At 43.1% G+C, this 13,699-nt stretch overlaps 1 protein-coding gene across 1 annotated transcript in view; it reads right to left on the bottom strand.

Annotated features, from left to right (window-relative positions):
* LOC125749385 (thrombospondin type-1 domain-containing protein 7A) overlaps window positions 1-13,699 on the bottom strand; it is an 87,324-nt gene that overhangs the window by 39,654 nt on the left and 33,971 nt on the right. Inside the window, exons 3-8 of the mRNA XM_049026599.1 lie at window positions 11,804-12,052; window positions 10,337-10,518; window positions 8,131-8,199; window positions 5,384-5,539; window positions 3,824-4,027; window positions 727-921 (exon numbers count right to left, since the gene is read on the bottom strand). Coding sequence (XP_048882556.1) covers window positions 727-921; window positions 3,824-4,027; window positions 5,384-5,539; window positions 8,131-8,199; window positions 10,337-10,518; window positions 11,804-12,052 — 1,055 coding nt within the window. The remainder of the gene's footprint in view (window positions 1-726; window positions 922-3,823; window positions 4,028-5,383; window positions 5,540-8,130; window positions 8,200-10,336; window positions 10,519-11,803; window positions 12,053-13,699) is intronic.

The raw sequence follows: 13,699 nt of genomic DNA, 5'->3' as shown, positions 1-13,699 counted from the left end.
CTGTGCTGTTACGCCTGGCAAAGTGTGTCAGCTTCGCCATTTCGAAACCTCTGGTAAAATAACCCTGTTAGTTCCAGCATCCATACAACACACCCGTGTGTTCTGTGACCTGATCATTAGCCAACCTCATATATCTATTCAATATCTCGTTCAGTTTTTTAACTAATTAAGTTAATTAATTAAGCGAGCTGGTGGTGAAATTTAATAAATACATAGAATGGTTTGGGTGCCCCTGAGGAGAAGTTTGGGAACTGAAGTGGTGTTCATCTAGCCATCCAAGTAGATACCAGTAACTTTTTGGAGAACAGAAGACATTTTTACTCGTTTTACTAGTGATTTCTTGTGTTACTCATAATTTTCATATGTTCTTATGTTAAATTATATTTTTTGTTCTAAGAAAATGTGCACTTACTACCCAGATAAATAGTGTTAAACATTTCTGTTGAGTGCCTAAGACTTTTGCCACCGTACAGTTACGTCTATGGTATGCATAACTACCTACCACAGCGCACCTTACTACTCATTAAGCAGCTCAGGTAACTAGCAATGCTGAGCTCCACATTCTCAGCCAGTACTAGTCAATGAGCCAATTCACTATGCTGTGGGCCACTTCTGGCAAAAGATCAACAGTAAGCACTGGATTCTGACAGCAAAGCAAATACACAGTGAACTATCTTAACAAGTATTTTTTTTTGGGGGGGGGGGGGGGGGGAATGTCCTGCTCACCTTCTCCAAAACTGTAAGCCAAAATTGCACGAGCTCTCATCTGCTTGCCCTCCACTGCTCTGCCTGAGCACGTGTGGGAGCACGGAGACCATGATGACCAGGGGCTGAGGGCGCAGTCTGCGGGACAGGGCACCTCGCAGGGCACGGGCAGCGGGTAGGCGGTGCCCTCACAGAGCTGATGGTGCACCATGTTACCTATGGAAACACCATAAGGCAGAATAGCTGCATTTTGGTTGGACCTTGAGCAGGGCCCCTGAGCGAGACCCTTAAGCCCCCAGCTCCAGGAGCGCTGTATGCTGGCTGACACTGCGCTGTGCCCCCCAGGCTTGCAGTCACCTATATATGCATGTCATGGAGAGAAAAATGGGGTAAGTGAAGAGAAGCATTGCAATGTACCTGTACTCAAACTTATGCAAATGGGAAATAAATGATCCTTTATAACACTGGATGCAGACTATGACCTGCAGAAACGCTTACTAATGTAACTAGGGGTTTTTTTTAGTGTCCTTGTGTATCTTATTTTGGGACTGTCATAAATAGCTTATCTTTCTTGTGTGAAATATATGAATCCATTCAAATTAATGGTGCGGTTGAAGTCTGGTTTTCTCAACAGAAATTGCATTCTATTAGAATGATTTTGGAGGGTTATTTAATATATATCCTGACAGATTTTAGTGTGATGGAAAAACGTGCAGATCCTGATGGATCAAACACAAGAAAGAATCACAAGGGCAGAATGGGTGAGACACTCAAACTCAATGGCTCCCTTAATTTGTTAACGATACCATGGACAAACAATGCGGATGTACTAAACGGGTACAGAGGGCCTTATCGACAAAAGACCCTGCACCAAATTGTATTGATCGTTATGTGGCATGTGGGCTCCACCTTTGTGAGTTCCTACATACCTCATCATTCAGTGAAATATAGTGAGTCTAACAACAGGCCGAGAACCTTGGGGAAAAGAATTAATCAATTTTCATCAATGAACAGCAGGGGGTCAATTAGCCCCAGTGAAATATGAGTCTCCAGGGAACAATTGGTAGGGAAAGACAGGCCAAAGGTGCTTACAGAGCTGTCAGTAAAGCACCACACCGATAGGAAAAACATTTACGCAACAAACTCTGCGAAGGTTATCAGTGAGCCGAGTATTTCCAGGTAGCTCTCTAAAGGCAACCCTTCGTAGCGTCGTCTGACACAGAGGTCACAATCTGCAAGTGAGCACAACTCAATCATGAACACAGTGAGTACAGTTTCAGAGTATGGAATGGAAGGTCGGCAGCACATACTGTAACTGTGCAAAGTCAAGCCACAATTAAGCAGCTGAATGTTTAGGGGACTTTAGCCGGGTGCCGGATGACGTGCTTGTCATCACCACCATTTTGACTCCACCATTTTGAAAAACAAAGACGTCACCGTGAAGGATAGATGTTATTAACCATGGAGGAGAAACCCTGTATTTGTCAGGGACTAAAAACTGGGTCAAAATGAAATACTGTGTTTCAGGGTTGTAAAAAAAGAGAGCGAGAGAGAAGAGTGAATACGGGCTTTTTTCAAAAGGCTTCCTATTTGAGTTCACCGATATACCATCACCCAGTCCTTCTTCCAAACATTTATCCTGGTCAAGATCATGGTTGGTGGGTGGGTGTGTGTTGGGGGGGGGGATCAATTTGACACAAAATGAGAATTTCCCAAAATGGTTATGTCTGTACATATTGGTCTAATCAATGACCAATCAATGAATCTCGATTGTTTTGTCCTTTCTGCTTTACTGGTTACTCACACCTAAGACATTTCTAAATGTATATATGTTTCTTCTGCCTGTTAAACACTAAATGCCTGGCTGCTAATGTAAAGTACACATTGTATGCTTAGTGGAAACGCATCATTAAGCAAAACTTCCATTTCACCAGGTCTGTCTGCTTGAGAGGCCAAAGAACTTTTACAGCATCTATACCTTTCTGTATATGCGTTTGGTTGCATTTTGAATCTCTCACATCTCGGCGGTGAAGTCTTTAGAATGACAACAGCAGTGACGTTATGCAACATGCCATTTGTTACTGAGGGGAACAGAGCCCAGATACTGTGAATTAGGAAACCATCTGAGGGATGCAGACAAAGGTTCTACCCCTGGGTCTTCATTAGTTTCCCGCAGGATTTTCTGTCTGGCAACCACTTTGTTATGAAAACAGATTTTGAAATCCTAGGTGACTCAAAGAGTAAACGTAAATACCATGGTTTCAGAACACTATTCCCCTAGTCATTCCTCAGCAGCGAAACATAAACAGTTTCTTTTTTTTTTGGCCAGAAAGGATTTAATCTGGCTAGGTCATGTTGACTGACCTCTACATGAGAACATCCTACTGATCTTAACCATCGGCATTTTTGAGCGAGACACTACACCTCTATTTGAGATGTTTTAACAATACCTTTTATTCCCTTGACAAAACATGTCAGCAGGCATACAAATATAGAGTATTATTATATAAATTCTGAATAGTACGCCCATATGATCCAGGATGCTCCCTGCCTTGCGCCCTGTGCTTTCTGGAACAGACTCCAAGGCTTCTGACAACCGCGTACTGCATAATCAGCTGGAAGACAGACAGATGAATGCAAATCTGAATATGAAAGTGAGAACGACGGCATCAGTATAGATCTGTGTATTCCAAATATAACATATCAGCATCTTCTGTCTCTATTGGAATCCTTCGTTCCTTTTTGGCTCCGACTCAGTGTATGGTGTCCAGCATGGCTGCACTGAGCATGTAAAGTCACTGAGTTGGAGGGAGTCGCCATTTGAGCCCCCATGGAAGTGTGACCGTGATGCTACAGGCCGTGCACGCCGGCGTCCTGCTGACTGACGCACAGCCAGCACATTTAAAATACAATTGCAGTGGGGTCCACTATCTCCGGGACAGCAGTCTGCTGCAGGTAGCAGCAGGAATAGCAGCAATCACCCGCCTTAAACAAGCAACACTGCAATGGCTACAGTGGAAAAAAATTAATCCAGCACAAAGAGGATGGGGGGGGGGGGGTCAGTCCCCAGTCACTCCCCTTCACTGGCAGTGAATTTCTACCTCCAGGAAATCCTTACCATCACTGTCAACGCACTGGACCTGCGGGACCTGCGTGCCCGGGCCGCACTCTTGCTCGCTGTTCGGGACGCAGTCCTCCAGCTTCACCAGCTGCCAGTTGTAGCAGGTGGGCTCTTCGCACGGTATCGCCTCCATCAGGTGTGGACAGCTCTCCATCCCGCCGGCCGGCTCACTGACAATCCTGCGTTTCCTCATCTTGAAGCCTTCAAAAAAGTTTGATTTAAAGAGCATGAAATCCGCTCCGACTTAACAAGCCTGTCATATAACAACCCTTTTATTTAGCTGTAGCATCAGTACATAACTTGCACATTTCGCCTTTCTCCCAATGAAAGTAAGCCACAGCTGAAATCCACGTGATTGGGTAAAAACAGCAATGCTCCAGCAACTACCAAAAATACTGGAGGTGAGGAGGACTTAATACCCTGCTATAATACAATGCATTATAATACAATGCATCATAATACAATGCATTATAATACAATGCATTATAATACAATGCATCATAATACAATGCATTATAATACAATGCATTATAATACAATGCATTATAATACCCTGCTATAATACGATGCATTATAATACAATGCATTATAATACAATGCATTATAATACAATGCATTATAATACCCTGCTATAATACGATGCATTATAATACAATGCCTTATAGCATTTATAATATAATATATTATATATCAAGACAATATTATATTATGAGAAGTTAAAACAGCACTAAATTAATTTCGAATAGGGAAAAGTCTTCACAGGAGGAAAACAAAAGTTAATTATGTTTCATTTAATCCAACAAGAGCTTAAGGGCAATTTCTGATTAAAAATGCCACAATGTGTTTAAAAGGTATTAATTAATTTGAGGCACGTTATGAATTTGACTTCCAAAACAAGATACATACCGATTTATATTAAACAACATTCATCATTTATAAATGCGTATAAAGTATGACGATGGCATTTGGGCACTCCAGGTTGTACAGTAACTGGATCAAATCTCGAAACCATGTCCAGTACAACAATAGAAGGACACGACCCGAAAACACACACAAAATAAAATGAAATTCCCATCTCATTTTGGATGTGAGTCAGTCATCCGAGCGGGAGCACGAGCGACGATGTCCGTCACAGCGTCGAAACAAGGCCACCCTTATCAGCTGGGCGCACCACGGATGTCGCTCTCTCTCGCTAAATTCTCAAAATTATTTCTTTTCTTTTTACAGCCAAAAATATTTGCTCGACCAGTCAAATTGACACAGCGGTAGGGGGCAGAGGTGGCACGACAATAAAAATAACACAAGCACAAAAATAACAGCCCAACCACGATGCACCAGACCAGGAGTCCTCAGCTATTTTTCACTGAGGCCCAAATTTCATCCGCAACACAAAGACGTGGCCCGCTGCCTCCGCCAGTGGGGAACACTGCTTTAAACAACATTCTGTTCGCATTGGCCCTGCCATAGAAACAGCCCCCGGCCCCGTGGCCTCGGTTGAGAGGCATATCGATCCACTGGCTACTACGTCCGTTTCTACATGGGGGGGGGGGGGCATACCCTTTTTCCCAGCCAGGTCCTCGCAGTTCTCAGAGGTGCACGGACCCCATGCCGTCCAGGACGAGATGCCACACTTCACGGGACAGGCGATGTGGCACTGCTGCGTCGTGTTCGGGACGGGCCCCAAGCACAGTTTGTTATCCACTGGACGAGCAGCTGAAAGTCAAGCAAATTATGCGCCCAGTATTTATTATTTAAAACGTATCATTTACTCAGCATTGTTGTATATTAGCCACTGTTTATGTTCACAATCATATATGCAAGCATGGAATACATTTTTGTTTAGTTGTTATTATGGGAATTAACATGTTTGCTGCAGCCAATAGTGGAATATGTTAAAAATATGAGTCTGTTTGAATATGAAGCTCATGCTTTGTTGTTAACATCTCTGAGCACCACTGTCCATGACCATGAATTTGCAGACAGGGCACTGCATCTCCCTGCTGTAAAACATTTACATTTAGAAAGTATTTTTTTTGTTTGTTAAAATTCCTGCAGGACACACACATTTCTCTGAAACAGCTTTGCATTTTTGATTCTGCCAAGTTCCTTGGAAGAATGGATGGAGGACAACCTTCATGAGAAGGTCAGGTCTAACCACATCTGATGAAAAACAGAAACAAATCCATCCATCCATCCATCCATTTTCCAAACCGCTGATCCTACTCGATCGCGGGGGGTCCGGAGCCTATCCCGGAATCAATGGGCACGAGGCAGGGAACAACCCAGGATGGGGGGCCAGCCCACAGAAACAAATCCACACCAGTGATTATTATTGTTAAATGCAATTTTTTTATGTTTTTTAACATAAATCTAACATTTTAAAACTCCTGGCTGGGAACAGACAATGATTATGTGTAATTTATTAGCAAAATCTTAGCCCGTAACGTTGGAAACAGAAGACGTTAGATACTGTATGTCAGGTACAGATATCACTATAGCTACATAGTAAATATATCTGCTATAGGTGATATCCCCATCTCCAAGGAAAAGGTAAAAAAAAACCCAAAGGTTTCATGCAAGACTGAGCTGTATCTCGGTGTTGACATGACAACATATTCATTAACCCTGTCACTTCCAAACCCTCCACTTCACATAGCAAAGCCTGATTAATGAGTGTCTCCTTGCAGAGTGACCTTGTTCTGGATGTGAGTTTCTATTCCCCCCCCCATATGGTGCGGTCCCTCTTTCCAGGGTGTTCCTCCTTAATTATGTGCCCCCAGCCCCCCATGCCCAGTGGTTTTGCTGCCTCAGCACATGCATTTGTTTTGTTTGTTTATTGATCACTTCTGGCCCATGTGCAGGACGTACATGGAGGAGCTCGAACAGTTTCAGCATTTAAATGGCGATGTGCTACGTAGTTCATCACCCTGCCATATATTTACATTCCACCCAATCAGGCTTTTGGTAAACTTCTAAATAAAACATATTTATAATAGTCTGAGGCAATGCCAATCAAGCCATGAACTTTCTTCCTGAACTGTTCAAGGACTCTAACCATGTCATATGGTGTAGAAAACGATGTATTTTTCACTCCGGAAATTGTTTATGTACTGGGCTGACATTCAGTCAGCAGCTCGATTATTTGTGGAGACGGTTCACAATCACTCTGCCTTCGGCCTCTTGGTGCTTTGAGTAAATCAAGTTTCTCCACCAAGCAAATGCAGCCGAAAACTATAGAGTCTTCAATCACTCAACATCCTCTAGCTCACAATGGAAAACGGGCAAGAAAAATGCACAGAGAGCCAGTGACTATCCCTACTGCGTCTCTGCATATGCAAGGTAAGCCATCGAGTGGAAACTCCATATTGTGCATGCGCCAAGTGTAATCTAGATCATTTATTAGTCAAACAACCGCAAAATGTGGTTTGGCAATATGGAAGTTTTTTCCCTAACAAGTATTTAATAAACAGATTCTTTCACATAAATTAAACAAGCTGGTGTTAAAACCTAAAAGTTTTGATTTTATGTAAATACTGGTATATTTGTTTGTCTCCAAACCAAGGTGAACATAAACCATAAACGGACTATAAAGCTGTTACTATCTTCGGCAAAGACCCACCGACAGGTCGGCTTAGGCTTGCTGTGGTGTGTTTTTGGCATCCTTGTGCGTGACACTAAACTCAGGAACGGAATGATATTTGCAAGATTTACACATGCAGTGAGGAGAAGCGCGGCGTCTTTCTCAGAATACACGTCCGCTGTGGTCGACAGGCACTGCAGCGGTGTTTACCTGGGCTTAATAAGATATTCACGCAACAGTGTTGTGTGAGAGATGAATATTTATTCAATAACTCAAAGATGCTGCTGTGTTCGTGTTTTTGGGATAAAGCCAGATAGGCGAAATGGGAGGAGAGAATGATGGAGAGAATAGGAGACGAAAGAAAGGGGAATAAATGGCGGAAGAGGCGGGCATCGGGATCCGTCTGTCAGCCTTTCTCACGCTACCCGTTACTCGGAGAGGTGAAGTAAGGAGGTAAGGGGCCTTTAAATGTCAGAGCAGAGCTTGCAGTTCTGGACAAAACGCCACTGGGAATGTAGCTCCGCGCCAGAAGACATTCACTCAATTCCCCTCCTGCTTTTGAATTGGTTCAGAACAGCTGGAGTCCGGTCATATGAACGGAACGACATGTTTCTGTGTCTTGGCTGGAATAAATGAATCTAAGACATATTATTTTTCTAATGTAGCCACAAAGCCATCACCGCAGAGCGATGGAGAATAAAAGGAGTCAGACTGGAACGCCTACCTGTAATTTCAAACGTAATGGAAAGGAATGGAGGAGAAGTTGGCTTCTGTTTATCTTCAGACTGACTGCCTATAACAAAAGGAAGATGTTTCTGTTAGAAGTACGTGGGTTTGACAGGAAACTAAACCAAACAGAACACTGATGGCCAACAGGCAGGGATAGACTAGGAATCTGGCAAACCGGGCATTTTGCTGGTGGGTTAATGAGCATGTGAGCTCGCAAGATTTATCATGGGGACTCCCAAAGTCCAGTTCCAATTTTAATGCCAGTCCAGTTCTAGCCATGCGGTGCACAATATTGCAGCCTTAGCGTACGTTCACACCATGGGCGGCGAGAGCATCAGCATTCGCTCTGGCCGCCTTAGTGCTGGGGACGGTCTCTGACGTAGGGGAGTAGGTGGGGACAAAGCCGCTCACAATGCTAGGTCTAGCAAACTCATTAAAGCGGCTGCAAAGCAAACAAACTGTAGCTTCTCTTTGTGCCGACTGATAGGACGTAATTTGTTAAAGCAAAGTAATTATGTTACAAATGCTACTGCTATACATAAAAAAACTTTTAAGTTACCGAAGATTCTGCGTTACAGACGGAACCCTTTTGCCCAGGTATATCTCAGTACTGAAAGAGCCTTTTAACATGTGCATTTGTACCATGTTGACACGGTACAAAAATGCATGTTTACGCATGTTTTCTAAAATGCGCAGCTTTATGTTGCCTAAAGACGGACATTTGTGACCATGTATAGACGGACAAGTGGAGACATATTCCGTCTCACAGTTTATACCCTGATAACAGCAAAACAAAAGTTTATACGCTTATGTTCCATATAGCGGAGCATCTCTACATTCTGATTGGTTGCCGCCAAGCTGTGTTATAGCTCATTACCATAAAGTTGCCGCACACACCGGCCAAATCGTGCCACCCCACGTCGCCCCACGTCGCCCCTCGTCGCCCCACGTAGCACCTCGTCGCCCCACGTCGCCCCACGTCGCCCCACGTCGCCCCTCGTCGCCCCTTGTCGCCCTCCCATAGAGAATGAATGACTTCCGGTTGCTTTGATGCTCTCACAGCTTGCAGTGGAAACGTACCTTTGCTACGTGGTGGGAACATACCTGTGAAATAAGGGCTTTTTGAAAACTTTCCACTTTGCCCTATAGTTGCTAAATCCTGAATGAACTTCTTTTTTTTTAGTTTTCCTTCCACTGCTTACTCAGATGAAGTGTTTTTTCTTATCTTTCTACAAAAACTCTCTTCCCAGGCTATGCTTCCTCTTTGAGTACGCACTCTCATATTTATTAGCCAACTGTACTTTTTAATAAGTCCTCTCAGCGGCAGCGTGTGAAGATTTCCTGTCGGATGCTGATAAGGACAGCTCTGCTCAAAGCTCCAGTAGCTCAGGCCCTCTGAGGCTGGGCCTTCACACGGCACACTGTCCGCCGTCCTCCTTCCCTCTGCCTCGGCCCCTTCCCCTCCCAGCTCCCAGTCCCTTGTTTATCCTTCATTTGTTGCACTAGTGTGCAGCTGACGGCCACCGCAGAAGCTCAGAGAGCTACTTGTTTGCGAGTTGCTCGCATGGTTGAAAAGGCGGGATAATCCTCAGGCCGTATTTGAGCTGTCAGCCGAGGGTCCTGCTGCAGCAGCACTTAAGGGAGCTTAGAAAGCATGAACACTGACTCATTCCAAGCCAAAATATAATTTCTGGATTAGAATCTTTACATACTGATACCAAAAAACCAAATCCAGTTGCTTATCATGACATGGGGAAGGCTTTTTTCAAATTTTTTTTACAAAAATGCAAAGACTATCTATAATGTCTCTACTACAGTACGGCATGCATGGATTGGCAAACATCTGTTACGTGGAAGATATATGCAAACAAATTCATAATGTTTCCTCAGTGCAATTAATCATTCAGATGTCATTTAAAGAGAGTGACAACCCCAACCGTGCAGGAAAAAGTGAAACATTTATCATAAAACCACTGATTTCCGCAATGATGACTTAATTTTTTTTTCTTTTACGCAATGAATAAAACATCACCTCATATTTAATTTTTCTTCCTGCTTCTCAGTCTGCCACATGCAGTCCTGCGTTAATGTGCAGTTACGCGACTAGTTTGACCTTTCAAAAAACCTCCCCGGACCTCAAAAATCTATCTGTTTTTTCATTGGTTACAGGTTCAGTCCTAACTGGGCCTTCGCCAAGATACCTTCCTTGTCCTTGAGGTTGTTCAGGTAGGCAAGCAGCTCTGCGTTGCTCTGGACACAATAGGCTTCCCGGCTCTGCACTCCGCCCCCGCACAGACTCGTTTGGTTGCCACGGCGTCTGTCCTGTTGACTTAGCAACACATCCACCTTGCACTCACTCCACTCAGTGGTCTTCCAGGTGTAGCTGGGATAGGAACAGGAAAATATTTACCCCAGCAGGTCTCACACAACAAAATAACCACCTTACGCATGTACTGCAGAATGCATTTTCATCTTTTCATCATTTCTTACTGTAATTCATTAAAATGCAGACCGTTATAAATTATTCTGAGAATGCATATATTAACACCATGGTATGAATTTATAATGTGTCAGTCCATTTTATTGTTTGGTCAATACAACAAAACAGTTACGAAATCATATGGACAAGTGGTTTCCACTGGTATATTATCTTGTTTACAATCTCCATCAATGGAAATATTTTATTACTTCATTTGTTTCAAATCCACCAGTGGCAGCAGGTCGTGCTTAAATTTCTTGAAGCTTCAAATTGGGTCAAGTGGCAGTTTTCATTCAACACTTGCAGAAAGTGTTGTATTGCATTATTGATTATAAGACCTGAAGCCAATTACAGCACCTCCGGGCTTCGACCCGTGAGAAGGAGAGAGAGATTCTCTGCAGAAATTTTACCGTGAATCAATGAACACATATTTGATGAAACTTGACCTCATTAGATTCTAGTACGGAAATGCTATTGGTTTATTGTCCAGTTAGTGACGCCCCCCCACCCCCCCCCCCCAAGATAAGTAGGTTGTTAATGATAAAGATTATTGGTCAGTGTATGGTGATATGGGTTTGCCAGACTAAATAAACAGGGAGAACAGTTTCATGGCTTTATCATTATAGCCCAACAGAGACGGGACATACTAACTGTGGAACATGAAGCAAGTGGTGCGCTGTTCCCAGAGGCTACAAGTAATACATCTTTTTCAGAGAAGAAAATCAAAACCAGTACCTTTACAGGAATTACTTATAGATAACTCCAAACATGTCATTGACAAGAGGTACACAAAAGCCTCCATGTATTAACTGTAAACATTCAAAGGAGATGTGTGTGTCAATAACAGCCATCTGCAGGGGGGGCAGATTAGAGAAGGACCAGACTTCCAGTCCAACTGACTCGATTTGTCACCCCCACCACATTTGGCCCAGGCACAAATCCTGGCCCATTTTTTCCGGGTCTCTCACTGTATGTCCTCGCTCTCAGAGCACACCGGCAAACACACCTCGCTGGGTGTTCACTATTTACAGAAGAGACGCCCATTCACATTCATTTTTTGCAATCCTAATCGTTCCTTGACCAACCGATGAATTTTCTTTGCAGAATTAAATCGCAAAACTACTAACTGTACTACACTAATAAAGTCATTCTGCTTCCTTCACGCACCATGGAAATGAGTTACACTTACGTAGCACAAGGCAGGACCTCTTCTACTGGGGGGGAGCAGTGCTCAGACTCCTCCAGTGGGGGGCACTCTGCTCCTCCACCCACGGGTAACTTCTGCACGGGCCTGGTGCGGGTCTGCAGGCCCTCGGGGGTGTTGGGGTCATGGCAGTCCTTCGAGCAGGAGCCCCACTGGGTCCAGTCACCCACCAGACAGGCCACGGCCATGACGCAGGACTGGAAGGTCACTGGAATCTGGTCCTGGTCACAGAAGCTGGGACAGTGAGGAACTTAATCAGTAAACCAGTACAATATAGTGGGAATTATGCCCAGCACCATCTTCACCATTAAGCACCAGACTGCAGAAAATAGAATAAAATAAACTGACAGCAACCTCCGTGCAATGTCCAATGAATGGAAATGTGTCCGTACCCAACAATCACTCTCCTTTGACTAAAATTTAAAGTTTCATTAGCAATCCAGTTTTATTTCTCTCATATTGTGAACTGCAATCAACCACTATTATTTGCAGATTGCAATTATAAATGAAGAAATGACTCTTAGCGTGACTAACAGTTCGGAACAGGGTGATTCAGAAAATATAATTTTCGATCTGCTTGAGTTTTCTTTTCTGAAGTATCACACCTGGCTAGTTATTACCTGTAATTACACATTTCTATCATTTGCTCCCACTTAAACCTGTCATCCGGTAAAACTCACTTGTCATAGAAAGAAGTATCCATTTTCAACCCACTTCCTAATTTTGTTTCATTTTGCCTGTGATCACTTTGATTGGAGGGCAAGTCTTGTTGAACTGACACAGCAATGTGACTCTGCTACGCTAAAAACATCGGTGCACAAAATCTGCAAAATCTGTAATTAGTCTCATGCTATGTATAGAGCATCGCAGAAACAAAATTACGGAAAACATCTTAACGTGCTTAGAACATGTGTGTTTAGAAAATGCTTCAGATCTCAACTGAAAATACTACAGTTCTCAACCCAATTTCCTTCCACATGTGGAAAACTTATTTTTCGTCATGTGTTGCTGAAGAAGCACAACCCATGACCGGCCCACACCACAATTCTTTACTGACTAAGCAGATGGATGGATGGATGGATGGATGGATGGATGGATGGATAAAGCCATATTAATTTAAGGAAAAAAGTAGCATTACATTTCCCTCTGGGGCATTTATTCATAGCTGCTTAAGGGTAAAGAATTCTTTCAAAACTTTAATTAAAATAATTGTATTCAGAATTGTGATTACAGGTGAATAAATACAAGAGAGCAATCAATACAAGTATGAAGAAATGTCCTATTAATTCTTAACATAACCCTAATGCTGCTCATAAAGAACAACCCTGAATTATGTAAACAATAAGCTTAAAGAAAGCAAAGCGGTATCTTGGAACATGAACTTAATTCGTTCCAGAAGGCTGGTCGAGATGCAATTTGGTCGAGTTCCAAGTCAAATTTCCCCATAAGAAACAGTGTAAGTGAATTTAATCTGTTCCAGGCCCCCAAATGATTGCCTATTTAAAATTATCTACCTCCCTATTTAATGACGAAAAGCATTAACAATCAATAAAAAAACTAATACTTGAAAGAGCACACATACAAAAGCAATAAACATGAAATAAATGACAATCCCACACTCCGAAATGAGAGCAGACACACATGCAGCACCTTCAAGCCTTGCTAAAATTTCCTTTTTAAGTTACTCTCACTACCTTCCTCTTTGGTTTGCACCTATCAGTACTCAGTTTCTTAGGGGACACGATTACTGTATCAGTAAATATACTGTAAACACACCGAACCCCGAAACACAACTTTCGCACGTTGAAGTCGGGTGAAAGGCACTGAGGCTGACAGTGTTTCATAGACATCACCATCCCAGTCGGTCCGTTTGCCTTTATT

Source organism: Brienomyrus brachyistius, chromosome 9, assembly GCF_023856365.1.
Source record: "Brienomyrus brachyistius isolate T26 chromosome 9, BBRACH_0.4, whole genome shotgun sequence".
Lineage (NCBI taxonomy): Eukaryota > Metazoa > Chordata > Actinopteri > Osteoglossiformes > Mormyridae > Brienomyrus > Brienomyrus brachyistius.
This window is presented reverse-complemented; position numbering and strand designations above follow the sequence as displayed.